Source organism: Mirounga angustirostris, unplaced genomic scaffold (genome assembly GCF_029215605.1).
Source record: "Mirounga angustirostris isolate CCGP_5_RB_7025 unplaced genomic scaffold, mMirAng1.0.hap1 SCAF_16, whole genome shotgun sequence".
In the NCBI taxonomy this organism is placed as follows: Eukaryota; Metazoa; Chordata; class Mammalia; order Carnivora; family Phocidae; genus Mirounga; species Mirounga angustirostris.
In genome coordinates this window covers 43474392-43500508 of record NW_026991724.1, presented here as the reverse complement: position 1 = coordinate 43500508, position 26117 = coordinate 43474392, and the positions used below count along the sequence as shown (strand labels likewise).

Here is a 26117-nt window from a genome sequence, read left to right as displayed (position 1 = left end):
GGTTAACTCTGGACTAAGACCTTTCTTTGTTGTTTCCTTCACTCATTATTTCCTATAAACTGCCCAACAAGATGGGTCTGTCTGTTGGGCATGAATTTCAAGTAACAACCCCAGATGTCTGAGAAATGTAACTCTGCTTTCCTGCATCTTCACTGGTTAGGGTGGTTTGAGTTATGGAATAGATAGACCAGACACATGATGGCGCAACACATATTTTCTGCTCAACCATGGGAGGCAGTTGGGGAAAGAGTGACTGTTCCTAGAGTAGTTCAGAGACCAAGGCTGTTGGGAGTTCTTCCTCTCTATGACATGTGGCCTTCAAATCACCATGTGTGTCACTTGGCCAGTCAGCTAGGGGAGGAAGAGTATGGAAGAGAGTGCCCATGGGGTATTTAAAGACCAGGGTGGTTTGTGGCAATCACTTCTGATCATATTCCATAGAGCCAAAGACAGTCTCATGGCCACACAGGGGAACCTAGGACATGTGGCTGAGTAGTGCTCCCAGGAAGAAAAATTTAGCTTTGTTAGAGTTAGCAGTCTTTTCCACAGCTACTCAACTTCTTTTTCTTTTAATCCCCATTCTCCTGGCTATGGAAACTTAATTCTGCTAAATCTAGGGTTTCTGGGTCCGAATTTGGGTTTGTTCATGAAGTTAAGGTACCAGTAAGAATCCCTGGGTGTTTGTTGTCCATGGTGTCAGCCTAGATTTCTGTTTTCCTTCATTCTCGATGGCTCCCGTGTTATCCCTGGCTCCCCTCTGATAGTCACTCCCACCCTGGCACTTGGCATTCCTGTAGCCTCCACCTCCTTTTCACCAAGCTGAGATATGGGCTATCCTACTCGGCTGTCTAAGGCCGTTTCTTCCTAGACCTCCACACCATGCAGCATATTTTCTTTGTGATCTTGGAGCCTCTGTAGGACTTATTTGTGAGGAGGTAATGCAAGTGGTATCTGGGATCTTTGACACCTCACCCCTTCCTGAGACACAGGCCTCAGGGACCTCCTTAGGGATATACTTGCATCTAATCTCTCTTTCTCCACTTCCCCTATTCCATGAATAGGGACCATTTACCTTTGATTGGGAGAGAGGTGGTCTTCATCAGCTCTTCCACTAAATCTATTGTTTATTTCTTGAAGTCTTTCCATTTCCCCCCTAACAGTTTGATTTGGGGATCTCAAAAGCTGGAAATTTCTGTTTTCCTAGAAAAAGCAGGGATAGGAAACACAGCCCCAGCAAAACACAGATGCTAGCTCAGAAACACACACACACATGCATACACATGAAAAGCCGGAACATTCCCTTCATTTTTATTGGTTTAAATAAATATTTTTCTGAAAGAGCAGCCCAGTATCAAGGAGCTAAGCACATCCAGGGCATGAAAGTGAGGACCCCCAAGGTGGATGAAGATGGTTCTGGAGGCCAAGAGGATGAAGTAGTATGATGTCCTTAGGCTAGTGGGTTGCTTGGATGTTGAGTTCCTTGGCTGATAGGTTTCTTGGCTAGAAGATGTCTCAGCTGTTGGCTTCTTGCATGGTGGCTGATTTGGCTGGTTAGTGTCTTGGTGGGTGGGTCCTATTTGGGGTGGACCCATGGACTACTTGGCCTGACTTTCACATAAATAGGACATAGGCATAAATGATGCCTAAACCGATGAGTATGGCGAATACATCCAGCCAACCAGTTCGACCTGAGTTGATGTAAGCCTCTTCCCATTGGCTGTTCTTGTTGGCCTGCGAGGTCTGTAGGGACGGGAGCTTTAGATGTGGGCTCCTGAGTCCAGCCTTGTGACACCCTTGGGGAAGGGCTGGAGACCAATGGTCACTGAGGGGAAACCCCTACCCGGGTCCCAGGACGGAAGCAGGTGCAAGGGGCTGGTAGAGGGCAGGATGGGCCATGGCACAGGTATTGTTTTACCTTGTAACTGAAGAATACAGCTATTAATCCCAGGGGAGGGAAAAGAATTACAGCCAGGATGGTCAAACATAGGTAATTCGGGGCATAAAATGCCAGTTCTTCAGGTGTCTGTGTTTCCTCTGGCGGCTTCTCAGGGGCCCCTGCAGCGGGTGGGGCCCCTGCAGCGGGTGGGGCCCCTGCAGCGGGTGGGGCCCCTGCAGCGGGTGGAGCCCCTGCAGCCGGTGGAGCCCCTGCAGCCGGTGGAGCCCCTGCAGCCGGTGGAGCCCCTGCAGCCGGCGGGTCCCCTGCAGCCGGTGGGGCCTCTGCAGCCGGTGGGGCGCCTGCATCGGCTGGGGCGGGTTTTGGGGGCATGATCTTTCCACCCAAACAAAGACAGATCCCGAGTGTCTTGAAAACAGAGAGCCAAACCCACTATACCTCCCCTTGTTCTAACCCAAGACTCCAACGGTTAAAGGCACTTCTTCACAATGGAGAAACCAGCACCTCAAGTCCTGATTGGCTGTCTGCATAAGGGGGCGTGGTCACACGGTTCCCTCGTTCTCCGGGACTCTGAGCTTGGAGCCAGGTTCCATCCTCTATCAGGACATTGACTCCACCCGCCCTGATAGGGATTGGTTGGGAGCCATTGTAAGATCTGATCCTGGCTCCTCCTTGCTGCAGACCCCTATCTGCATGCCTCACAGGAGGGCTGTACCAGAGTCGCCTCTCAGAGAATGGTGGGAGAGAGGAAGTAGACAAGCTCAGTAAGAAAACGAGGAGATTTACAATCAGGAAGGAAGGAAAAGGAATAATGTCAATAATAGATTGTAAAATATTGAATTAGAAAAGAATTCTTTAGAGGCGCCTGGGTGGCTCAGTTGGTTAAGCGACTGCCTTCGGCTCAGGTCATGATCCTGGAGTCCCAGGATCGAGTCCCGCATCGGGCTCCCTGCTCGGCGGGGAGCCTGCTTCTCCCTCTGACCCTCTTCCCTCTCGTGCTCTCTGTCTCTCATTCTCTCTCTCTCAAATAAATAAATAAAATCTTAAAAAAAAAAAAAAGAAAAGAATTCTTTAGTCCATACTGACCAAAAGAGAGAGAAAGAAGGTGAAAAATAGGAAGGTGTTTTTTTTTTTTTTTTTTAAGATTTTATTTATTTGACAGAGAGAGACACAGCGAGAAAGGGAACACAAGCAGGGGAGTGGGAGAGGGAGAAGCAGGCTCCCCGCTGAGCAGAGAGCCCGATGCGGGGCTTGGTCCCAGGACCCTGGGATCTTGACCTGAGCCGAAGGCAGACACTTAACGACTGAGCCACCCAGGCACCCTAGAAGGTCTTTCTTAAAGTAGAATGCCATCTAATAAGTGTAGATGGAATGATGGAAATGGGAAATCACCATGGTGGTAGGCAGAATTCTAAGATGGCCCCAAGAGTCCTGCTCCCTGGTGTACACACACCTTTTCCCTGTTATTCATTCAAGTATTAATCTATGTGCTGCTGTGGAGGGATTTGGTACTTGTAGTTAAGTTCCCCAATCAGTTAAATTTAAGACAGGGAAAATATCCTCCATGGGACAACTGTAATCCAGTGAGTTCTTAAAAAGGACTGGGTCTTACTGGCAAAAATGATTCAAGGCATGTGATGGAGTGCAGTCAAGGGAGATTCTCCATTGCTATCTTGAAGATGGAGGAGGCCACATGTCAAGGAATGCAGGCAGCCCCTAGCTGAAGTGGCTCCCAACTGACAGCCAGCAAGGAAACAGGACCTATTTTATATCTTTAAGAGCAAGGATCTGAATTCTGTCATAACTGTATTTGTTTGGAAGAGGATCCTAGCTCCAAATGAGAATACAGACTGGCCAACACCTACCTGGATTTTGGCCTTGTGAGATTCTGAGTGTTCTAGAGAACCTAGACATTCTGATCTACAGAACTGTGAGTTAATAACTAAGTCTGAGGGCATTTGTTATGCATGATTAGAAAACTAGCAGCTATTTCTTTCTTTCTTTTTTTTTTTACTAGCAGCTATTTCAAGCACCATAGTAATTACTGACTCAGGGAAGAACTATCAATGGATGCTAATGCCACTGGGTTTTAGCTGATAGTTCCCTTTGCTGGTTGTTTTAGGGGAGTGGAGGATGTGAGGAGCCAATCTGTAGAGACTTGTAAGTGGGTAGGAGATGACACAGTGTAGTCCCCAAATATAGATTCCAAGGTGATTTGTCAAGGACACAACTGTATTGAAGCACAGGCGTGGACCTAGAAGCACCAAGAACAGCAGAAAGGGACATACTCCAGGGGTCAGGAAAGTCTTCAGGGACTGTCTTCGTGTGCATAGTCTTTCAACCTCCGCTTGCCACAGAAGAAGGGCCCTTGGGCCTGGAATACTTTTTGACCAAGAGCTAAAAAGCCCACACAGCCTTCAGGGTTCATCACCTCCTGTGGGAATATCTTTCTCTATTTCAGGCTCATTGTGTATTCCTTTGTTCCGCTTAAGTGCCTGTGCCCTGAGGCCCAACCCCAGCTTTTAGTATTTCAGACTCCATGAAGGAGGGATCAGGGTCTTTCTGCTGTGGTGCAAGAGGAGTTCATAAAGGCCGATTGCACCTGCTACCCAGACACCCACTGTTGGAGCTGATCCTGCTCTGTCTCTTCTTTATGTGAGTAAAAGTGTCTCATCCAGTGCTGGACTGTGTTGTATCTTCCTTGGCAACTCTGAGACCAAGATGCAGTGTGCAGAAGTGTTTGGACTTCTATTTCTAGTGGTTGGCATTGTGATGATCTTTGCTACCCTCCACGTATTTGGAGTCCCTCCTTGTATTGGTAGCTAGTGCGTGGTGTTCTGCTTGACAGAATGAATAATTAGCTCAGAGCATTTTAAGGGGCAAGGTGGATATTCCAGAGCAAAACATATGAGGTGAGGGGAGACAGAACTCATGGTTGGGTGGGATGAAGAATGCAGATTGGTTTCTGGCAGGTCCCATGGATGGTGGGAACCTTGGATTGGGGGTAAGGTCCTCTTGACTAGTGAATCTTTTGTCTGAGGTGGCTTTGATATGGTACCTTGTCTGGGTTCTGTATTTCTGAGCTCAGGTATCCCTCATCAGGTGAATCCTTTGACTGCAGTGCTCTTTAGCTGGTGGGTCCCTTGGCTGGAGGGTCACCTAACAAACAAGAGACTGAATGAACATAGAAGGTGTATTTATGTGCATGTAATAGCAGATAAACTCAGGAAAAGCATTTGACCTGAATAAGTCCTTGCTGTGTGTTTCTTGATCTATTGGGAGATGATGATGGAAAGAATGTGTGGCTTTATAGAATGAATTGAGAGTACTATTCAGGATCTCCATGAAGGTAACAAAGCCGGGACATCTTCCACCTTCAGTGCTCATTTCTGGGCAGAAATAAATATAGGAGTGGGGAATGGGTTGTATATTCTGGAGGTTAGGTCTTGGGCAGTGGTGACAGTGCCCAGTCTTCATAGTGTTGACAACAGCTGGGATTCCCAAGGGGAAGGTTATGATGACTAAAGACAGTGGACAGATTTGATGAATATTCCCTCTCTACTGTGTATCTCTTGTTTCCTGTTCTTTTTCTTCTTTCATTCTCTCTTTTACTTTTTTAAAATTTATTTGGTCCTCCTTTCCATGCATAGAAGCTTTCTTGGCTTGAGCAGTTGTGTTTCAATTTCCAGAAAGTAAAGTATTTGGCCGAGTCCTTAGGTAGGAAGGGACAAGCTACCTCTTTCTGAGTCCTAGTCAGCTACAAGTCTGAAGACATCACTTGCTTTTCCATGATTGAGATAGTCAAGTTCTGCCCCTATCTTTAAACTCCAGACTGGTCCATCAAACAGACATGCTGACTACTCACCTAAGTATGCCTAGATGACCTGCTTTCTGGTTGATTTTGTCTTCAGGGGGCAAGTCTGGAAAGGTGTGGGTCCCCAGGAAGCTTCCTCCAGCACCCTTGGTACCAGCTTCCCAGAGTGCCCCATGGCTCTGGGGAGTGGGAGAGGAAGGGAGATACCTGGGCCAGTGTTGGGAGAGAGCCAGGAAAAGTCTCTGCAAAGAGAGCATGGACAAACTTCTCAAACTTGAGATGTATCCTCTGGATTTAAGGGCAGGGAGGTGTTAATACCTTCGGTGAGGGCAATTTCAAAGGATCAGTGGGGCAGGTGCCATAATGTGGGACCCAAATGGTTTACAAGAAGAGGGGAGTGTAGGCAGAGTGTAGATAACACTTTCCAAAACTTTGGAGGTAAAAAAGAAAGGAGGGGCTGAGAAGAATGTGGGTTCTAATTTCTGGGGCACTAGGGGGTCAATGCCTGATTTCAGAGAGCCATGGATTGAGTATGAGGTGTGGAAGTAGAAATGATACAGACATTTGCTTCAAGAAGTTTGTTGATGAAGGGCCAAGAAAGGCAGGACTGGAATAGGAGCAGGGGAGTGAGAGTGAGATATATATATATATATTTAAGATGGGCGAGACTTGGGCATATTCTACTGGATGGAGATGCTGAAAAGATAGTAGCATGGTCCCATGTTCTGGCTCTCCTTTTGTCTCTGGAATTATGGATGAACCCACAAACAAAGATTCATAGTTTGAGGAGGTGGAGGGGTTACGGGAAGTGGGGTTTTTTTTTTGGTTTCATTTTTGGTGGGAAAGATGAGATAGACAACGTTGCCAGTGAGAGAGAGGATGGCGATGTGGGAGAGATGGTTTAGTGGGGCTGAGGACATTCATTTGTTGGCCCTGTAGCCTCAATATCAAAACAGGACCTGACACAAAGTAATTGCCCAATAAATGTGGACTGAATCAACATGCCTGGGCCTTGGAACCAGACTACGTAGGTTTGAATCTCTGCCATGCTACTAACTAGCTATGTTGCCATGTGCAAGTCACTTAATCTCTCTGGGCATGTTTTCTCATCTTTAAAATAGGGATAATAATGGTTTCTCCCTCATTTAATTATGAGGATAAGTAAATTAATGTATGTAAAATGCCTGGCACATAGTGAGTATTATATAAGATGGTGATGATGGTGGTGGTGGTGGTGAAGGAGGAGAAGGGGAGGAGGTAGGCAGAGGAGGAGGGGGAGGAGAAGAAGAAGAATGGGTAGGATTCAGAGCATGTGGGAACCATCCCTCACCCTCTTCATGTCGGGAAGTAGGGATGGAATGTGTGTGGATGCAGGCAAGATATTTATGAACCCTAGGCCTTAATCATAGATGGTTTCATTGCAAGGAAAAGACACCCCCAAAACTAGCTTAAGAAGGGAAACTTCTTGTAGGGTTACTGGGCCCTCTCAGAGGCATCTAAGGAGAGGATATTCAGTATAGCAGGCATATCAGTCAGAGTTCAGTCAGGACGACAGACACCATAGGTATTTGCAACAGAGGGGATTTGAAACAGAGGGTTGGCCACACAGGGATAGGAATCCTGTTAAGAGCGAAAGGTAAAGACTAAGGTAACTCCACTCCTACTCCTAGAGCTGGGAGGACAAAACAAAGAGGTGGTATTACAGGACTTAGAGAAGGGGGAGCTGCGTGGCTGATGCTCAGACCTCTGAAGATAAGGTACATCCTAATGAGTAGGTATTAGGACCACAAGCGGGTGAAGCCCTGCAGTTCCTCCAGTCTCCAGTGTGGGGCACTGCTGGCAGGTGAGGGCGCACAGGATAGCCCTTACTGACCGGCAGGGGAGCGTGACCCAACTAAGCGCTGACGATGACTCTAAAACATCAGTGCTCAAACTCTTTGGTTTCAGGACCCCTTTCACTCTTACACTTTTTGAGAACTCCCCAAAAACTTTCACTTAGGTGAGTTGTATCTATTGGTATTTTCTATATCGGGATTAAAGTTAGAAAAATTAAATATTTATTAATTTTGAAATAACAGTAAACAACCTTTGCATACTAATACAAATAACAGTGTTGTCATGAAAATCACTATATTTTCCAAAACATTTGTGAGTGGAGTGGCATTGTTTTACATTTTTGCAAATTTCTTTAATGTCTGGCTGAATAGAAGATAACTGGATTCTCATACCTGATTCTGCACTCAGTCTGTTGCTGTGTATCACACATCATGTCGCTCTTGGAAAACTCTGTATACTCATAAGAAAATGAGAGTGAAAAAAGCAAATTAACATCTGTGTAAGGAAAACCCCAGTAATTCCTTCTGTTTGCCTTCTTTACCATTCACACAGAATACTCCCCTTCTGACACTTCTGATCACCAAATGTGTAGGGATTTTTCTGACAGCAAGCAATTCTGTGGCACTAGCTGGATGTCCAATAATTTAATTCTGACACTGTCTACCTGAACATAGTCTCAGATCTCACAGGTTAAGGGCTCAATCCCTGAAGACTGCTACTTCTTTTCACATGCCAACTGCAAGTAGTAGGTACCCAGGTTACCCACAACTTCTGCCTGACTTGGCTACAAATTGGAGGTTCTTATGACCTCTTCCCCCTTAGGATCTCTGCACATAAAACTATACAACATGAGTGAAATATATTAGAGAAGACCTAAATACGAGGAAGGATTAGATCATGTTCATGGATTGGAGACCATATGGTAAAGATGTCAACTCTCCCAATTGATCTATAGAACCATTTTTTTTTTTTTGGTGGACACTGTTAAGCTAATTCTAAAATGTATATGGAATTCCAAAGCCCTAAGAAGAGCCAGGGCAATCTTGAGGAAGAAAAACAAAGTTGGAAGACTTACAGTAACAAATAGCCAGTCTTATTAGAATTTTATGTAACTAAAACATTGTGGTATTGGTGTAAGGATAGACATGTTGGCTAATGCAACAGAGTCTAGAAACAGACCCACATATATGTGAGCATTTGATTTATAGTAAAGGTGGCACTGTAGCTTAGTAGGTAGGGGATGTAATTTTCAATAAATGGTTCAGGGTGAATTGCATATCCATATGGAAATCATTTATTTTTTTAATTAAAAAAATATTTATTTGAGAAAGAGCACAAGCAGGGGGAGGGGCAGAGACAGAGGGAGAAGCAGGCTCCCTACTCGGGGCTCGATGTGGGGCTCGATCCCAGGACCCTAAGATCATGACCTGAGCTGAAGGCAGATGCTTAACTGACTGAGCCCCCAGACACCCCTGGAAATAATTTAATCTAGACCCAACCTCACATTATCTACAGAAATAAATTCCGGAATGATCACAGATCCGAATGTGGAATATAAAACAGTTGAACTTCTAGAAGATAGCGTAGAAGACAATTTCATGGTTTCAGACAAAGCACAGATATCCTAAATAGGACACAAAACTAAACATGAGAAAAAGGTTGATAAATTGGACTACATTAAAGTGAATAACTTCTATTCTTCTCAAAATACCATTACGAGAATAAAAAAGGAAAGTCCCAGCATAGGAAAATAATACTTGTGCTATTTATAAATGGCCAATGACTTATACCTTAAAAAACATGTAGAATATCTATACCTTAAAAACAGAAAGGTATTGGGCACCTGGGTGGCTCAGTTGGTTAAGCGACTGCCTTCGGCTCAGGTCATGATCCTGGAGTCCCTGGATCGAGTCCTGCATCGGGCTCCCTGCTCGGCAGGGAGCCTGCTTCTCCCTCTGACCCTCCCCCCTCTCATGTGCTCTCTCTCTCTCTCATTCTCTCTGTCTCAAATAAATAAATAAAATCTTTAAAAAAACAAACAAACAAAGGTATTTGGGGTGCTTGGCTGGCTCAGTCAGTGGAGTGTGCGACTCTTAATCTCAGGGTCCTGAGTTCAAGCCCCACATTGGGCGTAGACCTTACTTAAAAAAGATATTCAACAATTAGACAAAAAACTCAAGTTTTTGAATGAGCAAAGGATTTCAATAGACATTTCTCCAAAGAAGATACACAAATGGCCAATAAGCACATGAAAAGATGTTCAACATTATCAGTCATTGGAGAAATGCAAATCAGAACCACAATGAGATATCACTTCACATCCACTAGGATGGCTATAATAATGCCTTTTTTTTTTTTTTTAAGAAAAATAACAAGTGTAGGTAAGGGTGTGGAAAAATTAGGACCCTTATTCATTGCTGGTGGGAATGTGAAATGGTGTAGCTGCTTCTTTTAAAATGTAGGTTTTAGGGGTGCCTGGGTGGCTCAGTCTGTTAAGCGTCTGCCTTCAGCTCAAGTCATGATGCTGGGGTCCTGGGATATAGCCCCACGTCGGGTTCCCTGCTGAGCAGGGAACCTGCTTCTCCTTCTCCCTCTGCCACTCCCCCTGCTTGTGCTCTCTCTCCGTCAAATAAATAAATAAAATCTTTTAAAAATAAATAAAATGTAGGCTTTATTATTATTCAGGTATGGCAAAGCCAGCAGGTCAGGGCATGACTGCCATTGAAAAGATAGATGGTTATTCATAGTTCCAAAGAGGAGGGGGCACACCACACCACGCAGGGCAACAGGAGAAGTGCCAAGGTCAGCCAGGAGACAGAGGAGGTGAGGGGAAAACATGGGCAAAAGCCTTTCTTGTCTTTTTGGCAGGGCAAGCAGGCTAAAGATTGACTTGTTTGAATAATTTCGGTGGGCTCTGGATGTAGAGGCTGTCTCTAGCCATCTGGTACCTGGCCCCAGGTAACTAGTGTGAGGGATAATGGTCTGGAGTGTAAAAGCCCTGTGAGAGCCCACTAAAGGGCGTGGTTTGGGATAGGCTCTGGATTGGTTGGTTTACATATAAAAGGCATGCTCCCAGGGGAGTCATTTGCGGTCTCCAGGAATTAGCTAGCTCTGGGAGAAGAAGTTTTCCAGGGTCAGCAAGGCCCCGAGACGTCAAAGCATCAAAATAAAAAGACATGCTTAATACACTGCTGCAGAGAAGCAGTTTGGCAGTTCCTTAAACAACTAAACATAGAGTTATCAGATGAACCAGCAATTGCATCCTAGGTATATACCCAGGAGAAATGAAAACAAAACATTCATATCAGTATTATTCATAAGAGCCAAAAAGTGAAAACAACCCAAATGTCTATGAACACATTAATGGGTAAACAAAATGTGGTATTATCCATATGATGGAATATTACTCAGCCATAAAAAGGAATGAAGTATTGTTCTGTGTTATAATATGAATGAACCTTGAAAACATGCTAAGTGAAAGAAGTCAGACACACAAGACCACATAGTACATGACTGCATTGACATGAAATGTCCAGAACAGACAAATCCATAGAGACAGAAAGTGGATTAGCATTTGCCAGGGGGTGGGGGCAGAAATGGGAATGACTACTAATAGTTATGAGATTCCTTTCTGGGGTGATGAAAATGTTCTGGAATTAGACAGTGGTGATGGCTGCACAATCTTGTGAATATACTAAAATCCACTGAATTATCCACTTCAAAATGGTGAATTTTATGGTATGTGAATTATATCAATATATACATATATAACCCAAAAGGTAGACAACATAATTACAAAATGGGCAAAAGAGTAGAATAGCTGATATACAAAAGAAAATATAGGAGCGCTTGGCTGGCTCAGTTGGTAGAGCCAATTGATCTCGGGGTTGTAAGTTCGAGCCCCATGTTGGGTATAGAGATTGCTTAAAATTAAAAAAAAAATCTTTTAAAAAAGCAAGAATATAGAAGCTTCAGTTCCACTAAGAGGGCGAAGCCCCATTCCTCCCAGGTCTTCCCTCTGACGTCTAAAATCCCTGGACATTACCCAACAAATAAGGATAGGAAGACTCTGAAAGGGGTACTAGAGGAAAAGGACAGCCTAGTGATGTCAGAAATGGAAGAACCATACAGTGTTGAGTCTCCTGGGTTTATTCCTCCCCATATATCTTGCACAGGATGCCTCCGACCCAGAACTGCCAACAAGAACAGACATAAAGAGCACCAAAGAAAAGCTGTTTCCCGTAGCCAAAGGACAGAGAAAAGGGGGGCCTACCAACAGGAAATGTTTTTGGCAATACCTGCACTACTCCACCCAAACACCAACAGAAGATACCCCTCCCCCTCAACACACACACTCAATTCCCCATGGTTTTATTGGAGCTGAGTGGGGAACCTTCCATCCCTCACCTGGCCCAAGCAGATGACAACACCCTGATTGTCCAGCAGGGGCAGTATCTGTGGGCCCAAGCAGGGAGATGCTATCACATTCCCCCACCCAGGAGGCAATGAGAAGTAGGCTTGCACCACTAAGATTTAACTTCCTCCTCACTCCTCTGTCAGCAGGGCTAGTGAAGAGCTGAGACTTCACGGGTACAAATTTCCAGTTAGAAGGTAAATAAGTTCTGGGGATCTAATGTACAACATAGTGATTATATATTATATTTATATTATATATTATATTATCTCTCTCTCTCTCTATTATGTGCTTGAAAGTTGCTGAAAGAGTGGATCTTAACTGTTCTCATCAGAAAAAAACATAGTAATTATGTGACCTAATGAAGGTGTCAGCCTTTGGCTCATGTTATGATCTCGGAGTCCTGTGATCGAGTCCTGCATCGGGCTCCTGCTCAGGGGGATGTTATCCTTAAATACCTGACCTCAACACCGAGGTCATTAAAAACAAGTGAGAAACTCTCACAGACCAGAGGAGGCCTAGGAGTCATGACAGTTAAGTGCAAAGTAGAGTATGATAACAGAGCAAATATGTACAAGGTGTACAAATCAGTATCTCCCCAAAACATGATTCTGCTAAATATGTATCTTTCTCAGCTCATACTCTTAATTTAATATGCAAAAATGCTGCGTCAGTGAATTAAAAACAATAACTTTTTTTTAGAATTGTACAAAAGGAGGGGGCACCTGGGTGGCTCAGCTGTTAGGCGTCTGCCTTCGGCTCGGGTCATGATCCCAGAGTCCTTGGATCGCATCATCGGGCTTCCTGCTCAGTGGGGAGCCTGCTTCTCCCACTCCCACTCCCCTTGCTTGTGTTCTCTCTCGCGCTGTGTCTCTCTCTGTCAAATAAATAAATAAAATCTTAAAAAAAAAAGAAAAATTAAAAAAAATGTTTCAGTAAGTTGAAATGATTTTTAAATTATTTAGGTTATTTATTTATTCAAAAGAAACTGTCAATATGGCAATTCTCTCAGTTGAAAGGAAAATAAAGAAATTTTGAAAATATTATCGATGAGTTTGCTTTCATTAAAGCTAAGAAATTAAAACTGTAACAAATTAGTTATGAGTATAAGTAAAATATGTAAACTTAAAAATAATTGTATGAGTTTTAATATAACTACTTTTCTTTTTTTAAATATATTTTTAACTTTCATATTTTCAAAAAAAAACTAACCAGTTAAAAACATGTATATAATAGGGTGCACATTTTTCCTTTTGTCCCTGGCTCCAATGGCCAGGCAAGACTGTTTCTGGGGGCTTTAGTTTGGGGTGAAGTGAGTCAGAGGAGAAAGGGTAGAGCTGAGGTTTGTGAGGTCTGCAGGGGCCTGGTGATACAGGGTTGTATAGGGTAGGGGAAGAAGTGTGTCCTAGTGACTCTTAAGACCCCAGGATAAGAGTTGAGAGGACTTTGCTTTTCCTGGGGTGGGCACTGGATCTCAACCAAAAGATTAGCCAGAAAGCGGACAGACCATAGTCAGCCATGCCTTATCTCAGAGAATGCTCCTATGGAGTTTGGAAGTGGGGGCACCTCCCTGACACCTGCCCTGCTCATGCCTAGACCTAGCTTCTGCTTTGTGAGGGAGGTTCCTGGCAAATGAGGAACCTACTGCCTCCCACTTTACATTCTGTTCACGGCAGCCAGAGCTTCTCCACAATCTAAATCACATCTCATCTCTCCCAGATTTACAGCCTCTAGGAGGTTCCCGTGGCTATTAGGATCAAATGCAAACCCTCACTCAGATGTCCAAACCCTGCATAGTCTGCTTTCTACCCTCCTCACATCCTCCCCTCTTGACTCCCCCACTCCAACCACAGAGCTCTTGTTCCTGCTCCCAGAACACACAAACCTCACTCCCACCTCAGGACCTTTGCGCTCACTGTCCCCTTGCCTGGAACTCTTTCATTTCCCCCAGATGTGCTCTTGGCTAGCTCATCCTGCACAACTGAGCTCAAATGGCGCCTCCCTCTTCTGTCAGGCCTCCCTCCTTCCTTCTAACTATTACCATCATAGTCACTGGCCCATTCTGAAGTCCTCTGGGCTATTTGGCTCTTTATCTTCCATCTCCCCCATGAATTAACTCCAAAAGAACCATGGCCTTGTTTGCTTTGGTCACCACTGTTCCCTGGTGACTGAGCACAGGGCCTGACACACAGTAGGCTCCTAATTAAAATATGTCTAATAAATTCATAAATCCTGTCTTCTGGATGCATGGAACCAATCAGAGGTTCAATCACGAATATACCTGCCAGTGAGTGAGACCCACATATTTTACATGTTGAATCAATCAGGAGTTCAAGCTGGAGGATAAATGCAAATAAAGCTCCACCCAATTCTTTCAGCAGAAGAGGTTTTCCTAGGTGCCAGCCTCATCTTCAAGGGAACGAAGAAGAAATCTGAACTAAACACTTGGGACTCCACCCTTTCTATTTTAACAGCCAATCACATCGAGGAAACAAAGGGCAAAGGGAATATTGTTGAGCACAGAGACCACGCCCCATGACGTCATTCCCCCCATGGCAACTTCCAGGCCCTAGTTCGTTAGGTTAAGGAGAGCGCTGTTGAGAAAGAGTGGGAAAGTTAAGATCGGGGTAGGATCATGTGTGGACAGAGAGGGGGTGAGGAGGGAAGAGAGCAGGTTAGAGGATAAAGGAAGGGGACTGGTAGGGCACCAGGGTCAAATTAATGGAGGACAGAGAGGGGGCTAATGGGGGAATGGGAGAGGGTTATAGGAGGACTGGGAGAATTTATAGAGGACACATTGCAGGTTAAATGGGGGAGCTTATGTAGAGGGGTAAAGAGTAGTGGGGATGGGGTGTTGTTACAAGGATTCAGTGTCATCATAGTGGCAAAAGGCAAGGTCATAAGGAGACAAGAAAAAATTAAGGGAAGACAGGATTTAAACGAGGACAGAAACAGTGTTATGGAGAACAGAGGGCCTTTAGGTGTCAGGGAGGGTTATGGGGGACAGGAAAAATAAATCAAGAAGGGAGGGAAATCAGGCAACTCAAATTGCATTCTAGATAGAGGACAGTGAGGAGACATACTGGGACAGTGAGGTGGTGTGGGGGCCAGGCTGCCCTACCTTGGGGTGGTGTCACCTTTCAGGGCTCCTCTGACCTGCAGAGTTGGTTCAGCCTGGTCTCCATTCACTGAGGTCTCTGTTGTCCATTCTTCTGGCCACTGTGCTGAGACCCTTTCCCTGGCTGTGGTCATCTTCAATCTGCTGCTCTCTAGGCCCTCTAGGTCATGCCACAGAACCCTGGTGGTGAGATGTCCCTGGATCCCTGGGCTTGGTACCCTTGGTATACCCAAATTGACCATAGATGCATGGGTTTATTTCTATCTCAATTCTCCTGCAGTGATCTATATGTCTATCCTTATTTTTTTTTTTAAGATTTTATTTATTTATTTGACAGAGAGATACATTGTGAGAGAGGGAACACAAGCATGGGGAGTGGGAGAGGGAGAAGCAGGCTTCCCACGGTGCAGGGAACCTGATGCAGGGCTCAATCCCAGGACCCTGGGATCATGACCTGAGCTGAAGGCAGACACTTAACGTCTGAGCCACTCAGGCGCCCCTATATGTCTATCCTTATGCCAGTGCCATACTCTTTGTGATTACTGTAGCTTTGATCAAAGCTTTGAAATCAGGAAGTAAGAGTCCTCCAACTTTGTTGTTCATTTTCAGGATTGTTTTGGTTATTCGTGGTCCCCTGCAGTTCCATATGATTTTTAGAATCAGTTTGTCCATTTCTACAAAGAAGGCAGTTGAGGGGCCCCTGGGTGGCTCAGTCTGTTAAGTGTCTGCCTTTGGCTCAGGTCATTATCCCAGGGTCCTTGGATCAAGTCCGACATGGGGCTCCCCACTCGGTGGGGATTCTGCTTCTCTGTCTGCCCCTCCCCCCACTTGTGCACACTCTCTCTCTCAAATAAATAAAATCTTTAAAAAAGTTAAAAAAAAAAGAAGGCAGTTGAAATTTTGGTGGAGATTGCATTGAATCTGTAGAACAATTTGGAGAGTATTAGCATCTGAAAAATTAAGCCTTCCAATCAATGAACACAAGATATCTCAATTATTTTAAGTCTTCTTCAATTTCTTTAAAAGATGTTTTGTAGTTTTTAGGGTACAAGTCTTGTACCGCCTTTGATTAAATTTATTTCTAAGTATTTTATTCTTTTTGATGCTTTTGTAAATGGGATTGTTTTCTTAATCTCATTTTCAGATTGTTCACTGTTAGGGTACTAAAATACAATTGATATTTATATGTTGATCTTAGTATCCTGCAACTTCGCTAAAATCATTTATTAGCTATTGCAGTTTTTTTTTGTGTGTGTGTGTGTATTCTTTAGAATTTTCTAGGCAGGGACGCCTGGGTGGCTCTGTCGGTTAAGTGTCTGCCTTCGGCTCAGGTCATGATCCCAGGGTCCTGGGATTGAGTCCCGCATCGGGCTCCTTGTTCAGCAGGGAGCTTGCTTCTCCCCCTGCCTGTGCTCTCAATCTCTCTCTCTGTCTGTCAAATAAATAAATAAAATCTTAAAAAAAAAATTTTTTTTTTCTACGCATAGGATCATGTCATCTGTGAACAGAAATTGTTTAGATTCCTCCTTTCCTATTTGGATGATTTTGTTTCTTTTACTTGCCAAATTGCTGTAGCTAGAACTTTCAGTACAGTGTTGAACAGAAGTTGTGGGAGCAGATGTCCTTGTCTTGTTCCTGTTCTTAGTGGGGAGGCATCAAGTCTTTTATCATTAAGGATGGTGTTAGCTGTGGGGTTTCCCTACATGCCCTTTATCATAGGTTGAGCTAGTTTCCTTCTATTTCTAACATCCTGAGTGTTTTGTTTTGTTTTTTTAATCATGGAGGGGTGTTCAATTTTGTCAAACACTTTTTCTGTATCAGTTGAGATAATCCTGTTTTCTCTATTACCTTGATTGAGTTTTGTATGTTAAACCACCTTGCATTCCTGGGATGAATCCCACTTGCCCATGGGGTATAATCCCTTTAACATGCTGCTGGATTTGGTTGGCTAGTATTTTGTTGAGGATTTTTGCATTTATATTCATAGGGGATATTGGTCTCTTTTTCATTTCTCCTGATGTCTCTGTATGGTTTGATATCAGGGTAACATTGACCTCATAGACTAAGTTAGGAAGTATTCTGTCCTCTTCTCTTTTTTGGAAGAGTTTGGAAAGGATTCATTTTAATTCTTTAAACATTGATAGATTCACCAGTGAAGCTCTCTGGGCCTGGGATTTTCTCTGTTGGAAGTTTTTGTTGTTGTCCTTTGGTTTGGTTTGGTTTGAAACTGATTTAATCTCTACTTGTTATTGGTTAATTCAGAATGTCTGTTTCTTCATGAGTCAGTTTTGGTAGTTTATGGCTTTCCAGGAATTTGTGCATTTCATTTAGGTTATCTAATTTGTTGGCATATAATTGTCCATAGTATTCTCTTATAATCCTTTTTATTTCTGTAAGGTTGGTGGTGATGTCCTCACTTTTGAAAGTATTTCTGATTTTAGTAATTTGAGTTTTCTCTCTTTTTTTCTTGGTCAGACTAGCTTAAAGTTTGCCAATTTTGTTGTTCTTTTCAAAGAACTACTTTTGTTCATTGATTTTCTGTTTATTCTGTATTATTTATTGCCACTCCAATTTTTAGTATTGCTTTCCCTCTGCTTGCTTTGGGTTAAGTTTTGTCTTCTTTTTATAATTTCTTAAGATGGAGGGTTAGGTTGTTGATTTGAGATCTTTCTTCATTTTTAATGTAGGAATTTACAGCTATAAATTTCCCTATGAGCACTGCTTTTACCATATGCCCTAAATTTTGGCATGTTGTGTTTTTGTTTTCATTCACATAAAAGCATTTTCTAATTTCCCTTTGATTTCTTCTTTGACTCATTGGTTGTTCAGGAGTGTGTTGTTTAATTTCCACATATTCAAATTTTTCAGATTTTCTTCTCTTACTGATTTCTAGTTTCATTCCATTGTGGTTGGAGAACATACTTTATATTATTTTACTGTTTTTATATATATTTGGACTTGTTTTGATCTAACATTTGATCTGTCCTAGAGGCTGTTCCATGTGCACTGTTTCCATTTTTGCAATTGAGGTGTTGAAATATCCCACTATTATTGTTGGGCTGTCTGTTTTCCCTTCACTTTTGTTTTTGCCTTATATATTTTGGGACTCTGTGGTTAGGGGAATATATGTTTATGACTGGTGTATCTTTGATGGATTGTCTCTTTTATCATTATATATAATGTCCTTTTTTATCTCTTAATAATTTTTGTTTTAGGGTCTATTTTTCTGATATTAGGATAGTGACTCCAGCTCTCTTTTGGTTACATTTGTATGGAATATATTTTCCCATCCTTTCACTTTCAACCTATTTATGTCTTTGGCTCTAAAGTGTAGACAGTATATAGTTGGAGCATGTTCTTTTTTTAAAAAAAAATTATTTATTTATTTATTTATTTATTTATTTATTTATTTAGAGAGCATGAGCAGGGGGAGGGGCAGAGGGAGAGAGAATCTCAAGCAGACTCCCTCCCACCATCACTTTCTCTCCCCCCCTTCTCTAAAAAAAAAAAAAAAGGATTAATAAATTAGGGAAGTTTTTTGGCCATCATTTCTTCAAATATTCTTCACTCACTTTTCTTTCTCTCCTCTCCTTCTGAGACTCCTGTTGTGCATATATTGATACATTTGGGGTCCCACAGGTGTCTTAGGCTATGTTCATTTTTCTTCATAATTTTCTCTTTCTGCTCTTCAGCTAGGTAATCTCAAGGGATCTAGTTCAAGTTCAAGTTCACTGATTATTTCTTCTGTTTGTTCAATTCTGCTTCTGCATCTTTCTACTGAATTTTTCATTTCAGATAATGTATTCTTTAACTCCCAAACTTCTATTTGGTTCCTTTTTATGATTTCTCTGTATTGATACTGTGTATTTCACATTCTCATGGTTTCCTATAGTTCTTTGAGTATATTTTAAATAGTTGATTTAAAAATCTCTAGCTGATAAATCTAATGTCTGAGCTCCTCAGGGATGTGTCTAGTTCTTTCTTTTCTTTCTTTCTTTCTTTCTTTCTTTCTTTCTTTCTTTCTTTCTTTCTTTCTTTCTTTCTTTCAAGGGAGTGAGAGCATGTGTGCATGCTTGTACAATGTGGGGAAGAGGGCAGAGGGAGAGGGAGAGAGAGAGAATCTTTTTAATTTTTTTTTTAAGATTTTATTTATTTGCGAGAGAGAGAGAATGAGAGACAGAGAACATGAGAGGGAGGAGGGTCAGAGGGAGAAGCAGACTCCCCGCTGAGCAGGGAGCCCGATGTGGGACTCGATCCCAGGACTCCGGGATCATGACCTGAGCCGAAGGCAGTCGCTTAACCAACTGAGCCACCCAGGCGCCCGAGAGAGAGAGAATCTTAAGCAGGCTTCCCGCCAGTGTGGAGCCCAGCACAGGGCTTGATCTTACGACCCTGAGATCATGACCTGAGTGGAAATCAAGAGTCAGATGCTTAACCAGCTGAGTTACCCAGTCTCCCCATATTAATTAATTTTTAAAAAAGATTTATTTATTTTAGAGAGAGAGCACACACATGTATGTGCTCAGGGAGGAGGAGGGGCGGAAGGAGAGGGAGAGAAAAACCCAAGTAGATTTGGGAAAAACCCAAGCAGAGAAAAACCCATGCAGGGCATGATCTCAAGACCCTGAGATCACGACCTGAGCTGGAACCAAGAGTCGGCTACTTAACTGACTGAGCCACCCAGGCGCTCCTATTAATTTATTTTTTGTTTGTACTTGAGCCTTACTTTCTTGTGTGTTTGATCATTTTTTCTTGAAAACCAGATGTTTTGGATATCATGATGACAAATCTTGAAATCAAATTCTCCCCTTTCCCATGGTTTGTTGTTGCGGCTTATTGTAATGTTGTTTGTTTAGTGACTTTTCTGCACTAATTTTTGAAAAGTGTATTCTTTGTTGTGTGTGGCCTCTGAAGTCTTTATTCTATTAGCATAGTAGTCAGCTAATTATTTGACAGAGATTTCTTAAATACCTGAAGGCAAAATCAGAAATCTCCCAGTCTTTGCAGATGAGCTCTAGGTGTGTGGGGTGCATGCCCTCAACACTCAGGCAGGTAGTTTACAACTCTGCCTTCACCATCACTACTGCTTATGCAGCCCTAAAGGTCAGCCGGAGTTGAGAACTGAGGGTCTTCTCGGGTCTTTTCTGAGCATGCATCTAACCCTGGACAAACACGTGGACTTCTAGATTCCCAGGAATCTACGGGAGCTTTTCTACAGCTTATTTCCCAAGCATCTCATTCCCCAACTTTTCCTCCAAAGCTCTTTGGTTTGTCCAAAGCTATTAGGGAAATGCATATTGAAATTTTGATGACATACCACACATACCCATTAGAATGGTTCAAGTAAAAAAGGCGACACCTCTATGGCTGCTTCATCCCTAGGATTGTTCTCATTTAGAAGAAATAAAGGCAAACCTTTTGAGCTGGTCTTTCAGGGGGCCACCAGGACAGGTTAAAGCAAAAGCCAGATTAAGCATTTGCCTGGTTGCTGTAAATCCTCGATTCTGATAAAGTTGATTTTGACAGTTTTTGTTAGTTTATCCACTGCTTTCATGGAGGGATGGGATTGTGAAGTTCCTTACTCTGTCATTTTCATGGACATCACTCTTAGTATATAACCCTTTTTTTTTTTTAAGATTTTATTTATTTATTTATTTTGAGAGAGAGAATGAGAGACAGAGAGCATGAGAGGGAGGAGGGTCAGAAGGAGAAGCAGACTCCCTGCCGAGCAGGGAGCCTGATGCGGGACTCGATCCCAGGACTCCAGGATCATGACCTGAGCCGAAGGCAGTCGCTTAACCAACTGAGCCAACTGAGCCACCCAGGCACCCAGTATATAACCTTTTGAGAGTGGCTTCTCTCCCTCAGCCTAATGACTTTGAGATGTATCCAAGTTGTTGAGTGTATCACCAGTCTGTTACACTTAATTTCTGAGTAATATTCCAATGTATTGGTCTATGCAATTTGTTTATCCACCCCCTCATTGAGGGACATTCGAATTGTTTCCGTTTTTGGAGATTGTGAATAGAGTATTTGTAAATATTCTCATAAAACTTTGTGTGGACATGTTTCCATTTATCTAGAGTAAATACCCAGAAGTGGGGTTGCTGGGTCAATAGGATAAATGTGTGGTTTAACTTTATAAGAAGCTTGCAATCTGTTTTTACAGAACCCTATACTGTTTTTTCATTCCCACCAGGAATGAATGAAGGTTCCAGGTCTTCACGTCTTCACGAGCACTTGATATAGTTAGCCTTTTTTACTTGAACCATTCTAATAGGTATGTGTGGTATGTCATCAAAATTTTAATATGCATTTCCCTAATAGCTAATGATTTTGAATATTTTTTCTTCTGTGCTTATTTGATGTTCTTATAGTCTCTTTAGTGAAGGATCTGTTCAAATCTTTTGTTCATTTTTAAATTGCATTATTGGTTTTCTTCCTGTAATTCTGATACAAGTCCCTTTTCAGATATGTGATTTGTAAACATTTTTCTCCAGGCTGTTACTTGTCTTTTCAGTTTTTTTTTTCTTTTGCAGAGCAAATATGTTCAATTTCAACAACAGCCAGTTTCAAAATTTGTCCTCTTATGACTGTGTTTTTGGTGTCACATCTAAGAACTCTGTATCTAATCTCAGTCATGAGGATTTCCTTCTGTGTTTTCAAAAGTCTTATTATCATGTTTGTGTGTGTGGATTTCTTTAGGTTTATCCTATTTGGGATTCACTGAGGTTTTTAAATCTATAAGTTTATGTCTTTCACCAAACTTGGGAAGTTTAAAGCCATTATTGTTTCTTCCTTCCTTCTTCTTCTTCTTTTTTTTTTCCTATAGCATTCTTTCTCCCCTCCTGAAACTGTGATGACATGAATGTCAGACTTTTTGAAATTGTCCTACAGGTCTCTGGGGCTCTGTTAATTTTTCTTAATCTATTTTTCTCTATTGTCCAAACTGGATAATTTCTTTTTTTTTTTTTTTTTAAGATTTTATTTTATTTATTTGAGATGGAGAGAGAACATGAGCTGGGGGGAGAGGGGCAGAGGGAGAGGAAGAGTGAGAAGCAGGCTTCCCCCTGAGCAGGGAGCCCGATGTGGGACTCAATCCCAGGACCCTGGGATCATGATATGAGCTAAAGGCAGACGCTTAACTGACTGAGCCACCTAGGTGCCCCCAAACTGGATAATTTCTGTTTAACTGCCTTCACATTTACTGATTCTTTCCTCTATCATCTCTATTGACTATTGAGTTCATCTAGTGATTTTTTTAAAAATTTCAGCTATTGTGGTGCCTGGGCGGCTCAGTCAGTTAAGTGTCTACCTTCGGCTCAGGTCATGATCCCACGATCCTGGGTACCAAATCCTGAAATGGGCTCCATGCTCAGTGGGGAGTCTGCTTCTCCCTCTACCTTTCTCCCCTGCTCATGATCTATCTTTCTCACTCTCTCTCAAATAAATAAATAAAATCTTTTTAAAAAATACAAGTTATTGTATTTTTCAGTTCTAAAATTTCTGTTTGGTTATTTTTATAGACTTTCTGCCTTTCCTTTTATTTCAAGATTGTTCACCCTTATTTTTTGGAGCATGGTTATATGGCTATTATAAAATCTGTCTGATAATTCTAACATCTGGGTCTCTTGGGATTAATGTGTGTTGAATATCTTTTTCCTTGATAATTTGTTAGACTTTCCTAGTTTTTTCTGTGTAGAGTAATCTTGGATTGTATTCTGGACATTTTGTTTATATTACATGGATTTTTTTGTTTGTTTTAACAGATAGTAGATCCAATTAGATACATTCTTCCAAGTTCAGATCTGTTTTTTGTGGGTTTTGGTTCCAATGCAAGCTCAGCTTTTAGAGCTTTTACAGTGCTATGTAATCTTGCCTCAGGTGTTCACCACCTAGGGGTGAGATTTAAATAGCACTGAGACCTGGCAATGGCTTACCCCATAGTTCCATTCTCAAGGCCTTTGGTACATTAATACCAGATATGTGGTGATGGATGCACAACTCTGTGACTATAATAGCAGCCACTGAATTGTATACAGGCACACCTCATTTTATTGCACTTTGTAGGTATCATGTTTTTTACAAACTGAAGGTTTGTGGCAACCTTGTATCAAGCAAGTCTATCGACTCCATTTTTCCAACAGCACATGCTCACATCATGTCTCTGTGTTACATTTTGGTAATCCTCAAAATATTTCAAACTTTTTCATTACTATTATATTTGTCACAGTAATTTGTGATCAGTGATCTTTGATGCTTCTATTGTAATTGCTTTTGGGGGGCCACAAACTGTGCCCATATAAGAGGGCAAACTTAATGGATATGTATTGTGTGTGTTGACTGCTCTATCAACCAGCAGCTGTTCCCCCACCTATCTCCCTCTCCTCCATCTTCCCTATGTCCTGGGACACCACAGTATTGAAATTGGTTCAGTTAATAACCCTACAATGGCTTCTAAGTGTTCAAGTGAAATGGCTTTTAAATCAAAAGCTAGAAATGATTAAGCTCAGTGAGAAAGGCATGTTGAAAGATGAGATAGGCCAAAAGCTAGACCTCTTGTGCCAAACAGTCAAGCTGTGAATGCAAAGGAAATATTCTGGAAGGGAATTAAAAATGCTACTCCAGTGAACACACAAATGATCAGAAAGTGAAACAGCCTTATTGCTGATATGAAAAAAATTTTAGTGATCTGGATAGGAGATAAAACCAGCCACAACATTCCCTTAAGCCAAAACCTAATCCAGAGCAAGGCACTTACTTTCTCCAATTCTATGAAGGCTGAGAGAGGTGGAGAGGCTACAAAAGAAAAGTCTGAAGCTAGAAGAGGTTGGCTCATGAGGTTTAAGGAGAGAAGCCATCTCCATGACACAAACAAACAAACAAACAAACAAACAAACAAACAAAACCCCTGCAAGGTGAAGCAAGTGCTGATGTCGAAGCTGCAGCAAGTTCCCCAGAAGATCTAGCTAAGATAATTTGTGAAGGTGGCTATACTTAAGCAACAGATTTTCATTGTAGGTGAAACAGCCTTCTACTGGAAGAAGATGCCATCTAGGACTTTCTAGCTAGAAAGGAAAATTCAATGCCTGGCTTCAAAGCACAGCCTGACTCTCTTGCTAGGGGCTAATGCAGCTGGTGACTTTAAGTGGAAATCAATGGTGATTTACCATCCCCTCAAATCCTGGGGCCCTTAAGGATGATGCTAAATCTACTCTGCCTGGACTCTCAAATGAAACAAAAAGCTGAGATGACAGCATATCTATTTACAACATGGTCTAGAGAATATTTTAGGCCTACTGTTGAAACCTACTGCTCAGAAAAAAAAGATTCCTTTCAAAATATTACTTCCCACGGACAAGGCACCTGGTCAACCAAGAGCTCTGATGGAGATAGACAATGAGATTCATGTTGTTTTCACACCTGATGATAACGACGTCCATTCTGCAGCCCATGGATTAAGGAGTCATTGTGACTTTCAGGTTTCATTTAAGAACTGTATTTTATAAGGCTATGGCTGCCATAGATAGTGGTTCCTCTGATGGATCTGGGCAAAATAAATTGAAAACCTTTTGGAAAGGATCCACTGTTCTATATATCATTCTGACTCATGACAAGAAGTAAAAATATCAACATAAATAGGATCTAGGAAGAATCTGATTCCAACACTCATGGATGACTTTGAGGGGTTCAGGACTTCAGTGGAGGAAGTCACTGCAGATGTGGTGGAAACAGCAAGAGAACTCGAATTAGAAGTGGAGCCTGAGCATGGGACTGAATTGCTGCGATCTCATGATCAGACTGAAGGGATGAGGAGCTGCTTCTTATGAATGAGCAAAGAAAGCGGCTTCTTGAGATGGAATCTACTCCTGGTGAAGATGCTGTGAAGACTGTTGAAATGACAACAAAGGATTTAGACTATGACATAGACTTAGTTGATAAAGTAGCAGCAGAATTTGAGAAGACTGACTCCTTTTTAAAAAACTTTTTTTGAAAGATTTTATTTATTTATTTGTCAGAGAGGGAAAGAGGAAGCACACAAGCAGGGAGGGTGGCAGGCAGAGGGAGAAGCAGACTCTCTGCTAAGCAAGGAGCCCCATGTGATACTCGATCCCAGGACTCTGGGATCAGGGCATGAGCTGAAGGCAGATGCTTAACCAACTGAGCCACCCAGGCACGCTGAGGACTGACTCCAATTCTCAAGGAAGTTCTTCTGTGGGTAAAATGCTATCAATCAGAATCACATACTACAGAGAAATCATTCATGAAAGGAAGAGTCAATTGATGTAATAAACTTCAGTTTGTCTTATTTTAAGAAATTGCCAGGGGCGCCTGGGTGGCTCAGTTGTTAAGCATCTGCCTTGGGCTCAGGTCATGATCCCAGGGTCCTGGGATCAAGCCCTGCATCAGCCTGCTTCTCCCTCTCCCGCTCCCCCTGCTTGTGTTCCCTCTCTCGCTGTGTCTCTCTCTGTCAAATAAATAAAGTCTTAAAAAAAAAAAAGAAATTGCCAGTTATGCCAACCTTCAGCAGCCACCACCCTGATTAGTCAGCAGCCATGGACATGGAGACAAGGTTCTCCACCAGCAAAAGGATTATGAGTTGCTGAAAGCTCACATGATGGTAGCATTCTTTAGCCAAAAAGTATTTTTAAAATTTAAGCCATAGGGGCGCCTGGGTGGCTCAGTCATTAAGCGTCTGCCTTCGGCTCGGGTCATGATCCCGGGGTCCTGGGATCAAGCCCCGCATCGGGCTCCCTGCTCAGCGGGAAGCCTGCTTCTCCCTCTCCCACTCCCCCTGCTTGTGCTCCCTCTCTCGCTGTGTCTCTCTCTGGCAAATAAATAAAATCTTTAAAAAAAAAAATTTAAGCCATAAAGTATCTTAAAGTTAAGGTGTGTGCCTCATTATTTCAGACATAATGCTTCTGCACACTAAATAGACTACATTATAGTGTAAACATAACTTTCATATGCTCTGGGAAACCAAAAAATTCATTTGACTTGCTTTATTGTGATATTGACTTTATTGTAGTGGTCTGGAACT

General features: G+C 42.4%; 2 protein-coding genes across 2 annotated transcripts in view; one reads left to right on the top strand and one right to left on the bottom strand.

Moving 5' to 3' along the window:
* ATP4A (ATPase H+/K+ transporting subunit alpha) overlaps window positions 1-26117 on the top strand; it is an 86207-nt gene that overhangs the window by 34126 nt on the left and 25964 nt on the right. The window lies entirely within an intron of this gene.
* On the bottom strand, window positions 1612-4225 carry PMIS2 (PMIS2 transmembrane protein). Its single transcript, XM_045892142.1, has 3 exons — window positions 4183-4225; window positions 1916-2055; window positions 1612-1740 (listed from the first exon to the last, which is right to left on the bottom strand). Exons 1-3 carry the CDS (start codon window positions 4223-4225, stop codon window positions 1612-1614), a joined length of 312 nt encoding a protein of 103 aa, XP_045748098.1.